At 69.5% G+C, this 983-nt stretch overlaps 1 protein-coding gene across 1 annotated transcript in view; it reads left to right on the top strand.

Moving 5' to 3' along the window:
• Positions 1–126: 126 nt before the first annotated feature.
• The window catches only part of PAXX (PAXX non-homologous end joining factor), a 1,357-nt gene continuing 500 nt past the window's right edge, over positions 127–983 (top strand). Inside the window, exons 1-3 of the mRNA XM_007458959.1 lie at positions 127–251; positions 323–383; positions 802–952. Coding sequence (XP_007459021.1) covers positions 127–251; positions 323–383; positions 802–952 — 337 coding nt within the window. The remainder of the gene's footprint in view (positions 252–322; positions 384–801; positions 953–983) is intronic.

The raw sequence follows: 983 nt of genomic DNA, 5'->3' as shown, positions 1-983 counted from the left end.
CCCCCGCCCCCAGCCCGCCCACTGGCACGGGCCCAGTCCCCGCTCCGGAAGCCTTCCGCCCGCGCAGGCGCCCTAGGTCCCGAAGCGGCCCTGGATCCGCCCGGTCCCTCCGCCTGCCGAGGTGCCATGGTGCCGCCGCCGCTGTCGCCGCCGCTCTGCACGCTGCCGCCCGGCCCCGGACCCCCGCGCTTCGTGTGTTACTGCGAGGGGGAGGGCAGTGGGACGTGGGAACGCGGCGGCTTCAACCTCTAGTGAGTAGCGGGGTCCGCAGGGCTGCGGGCAGCTCTGCGGGCGGTCCTGCCTGACAGCTCCTCCCCTGCAGTGTGACGGACGCCGCGGAGCTTTGGAGCACCTGCTTCACGCCGGACAGCCTGGCGGCCCTCGTGGGTAACAGGGCTTCTGGGTGGGCGGCAGCCTCCAGCACCCCACGCCCGCAACGCGGACCACGTGTGGGATCGAAGGGGGCGGCCTGGGATTCCCCGGAAGGGTCGAGACACCCTTCCCACGGCTCTGTAGCTGTAGTCCTAAGATTGGTCCCGGGCGGCTCTGGGTCGGGCAGGTTTGGGGTGTCCCCAGTAGTCCTAGGGTGTCAGGCACCTGGTGACCAGTCCCTGTGCCCTGTAGAAAGCCCGTTTTGGCCTGAGTGCGGCTGAAGACATCACCCCCCGCTTCAGGTGAGCCCCTGAGCAGGGGGGCAGGTGGGATGGGGAGCGAGCGGCGAGTGGGTCTGGTCACAGCGCTCAGCCCACCTCCTTTCCCAGGGCAGCCTGCCAGCAGCAAGCTGTGACTCTCACCCTGCAGGAGGACAGAGCATCCCTGACCCTTTCAGGGGGGCCCTCTGCACTGGAATTTGACCTCTCCAAGGTGCCGGGCCCAGAGACAGCCTCCAGGTTGCAGGCACTGACACTGGGCCTGGCAGAGCGCGTGTGCAGCTTGGAGCGGCAGCTGGCAGGTAGGGTGGGGGGTAGGCATCACACCCTCAC

Source organism: Lipotes vexillifer, unplaced genomic scaffold (assembly GCF_000442215.2).
Source record: "Lipotes vexillifer unplaced genomic scaffold, Lipotes_vexillifer_v1.1 scaffold636, whole genome shotgun sequence".
NCBI classification, from domain to species: Eukaryota; Metazoa; Chordata; class Mammalia; order Artiodactyla; family Lipotidae; genus Lipotes; species Lipotes vexillifer.
The sequence above is the reverse complement of the archived record's forward strand: the minus strand, read 5'-3'. Positions and strand labels throughout refer to the sequence as shown.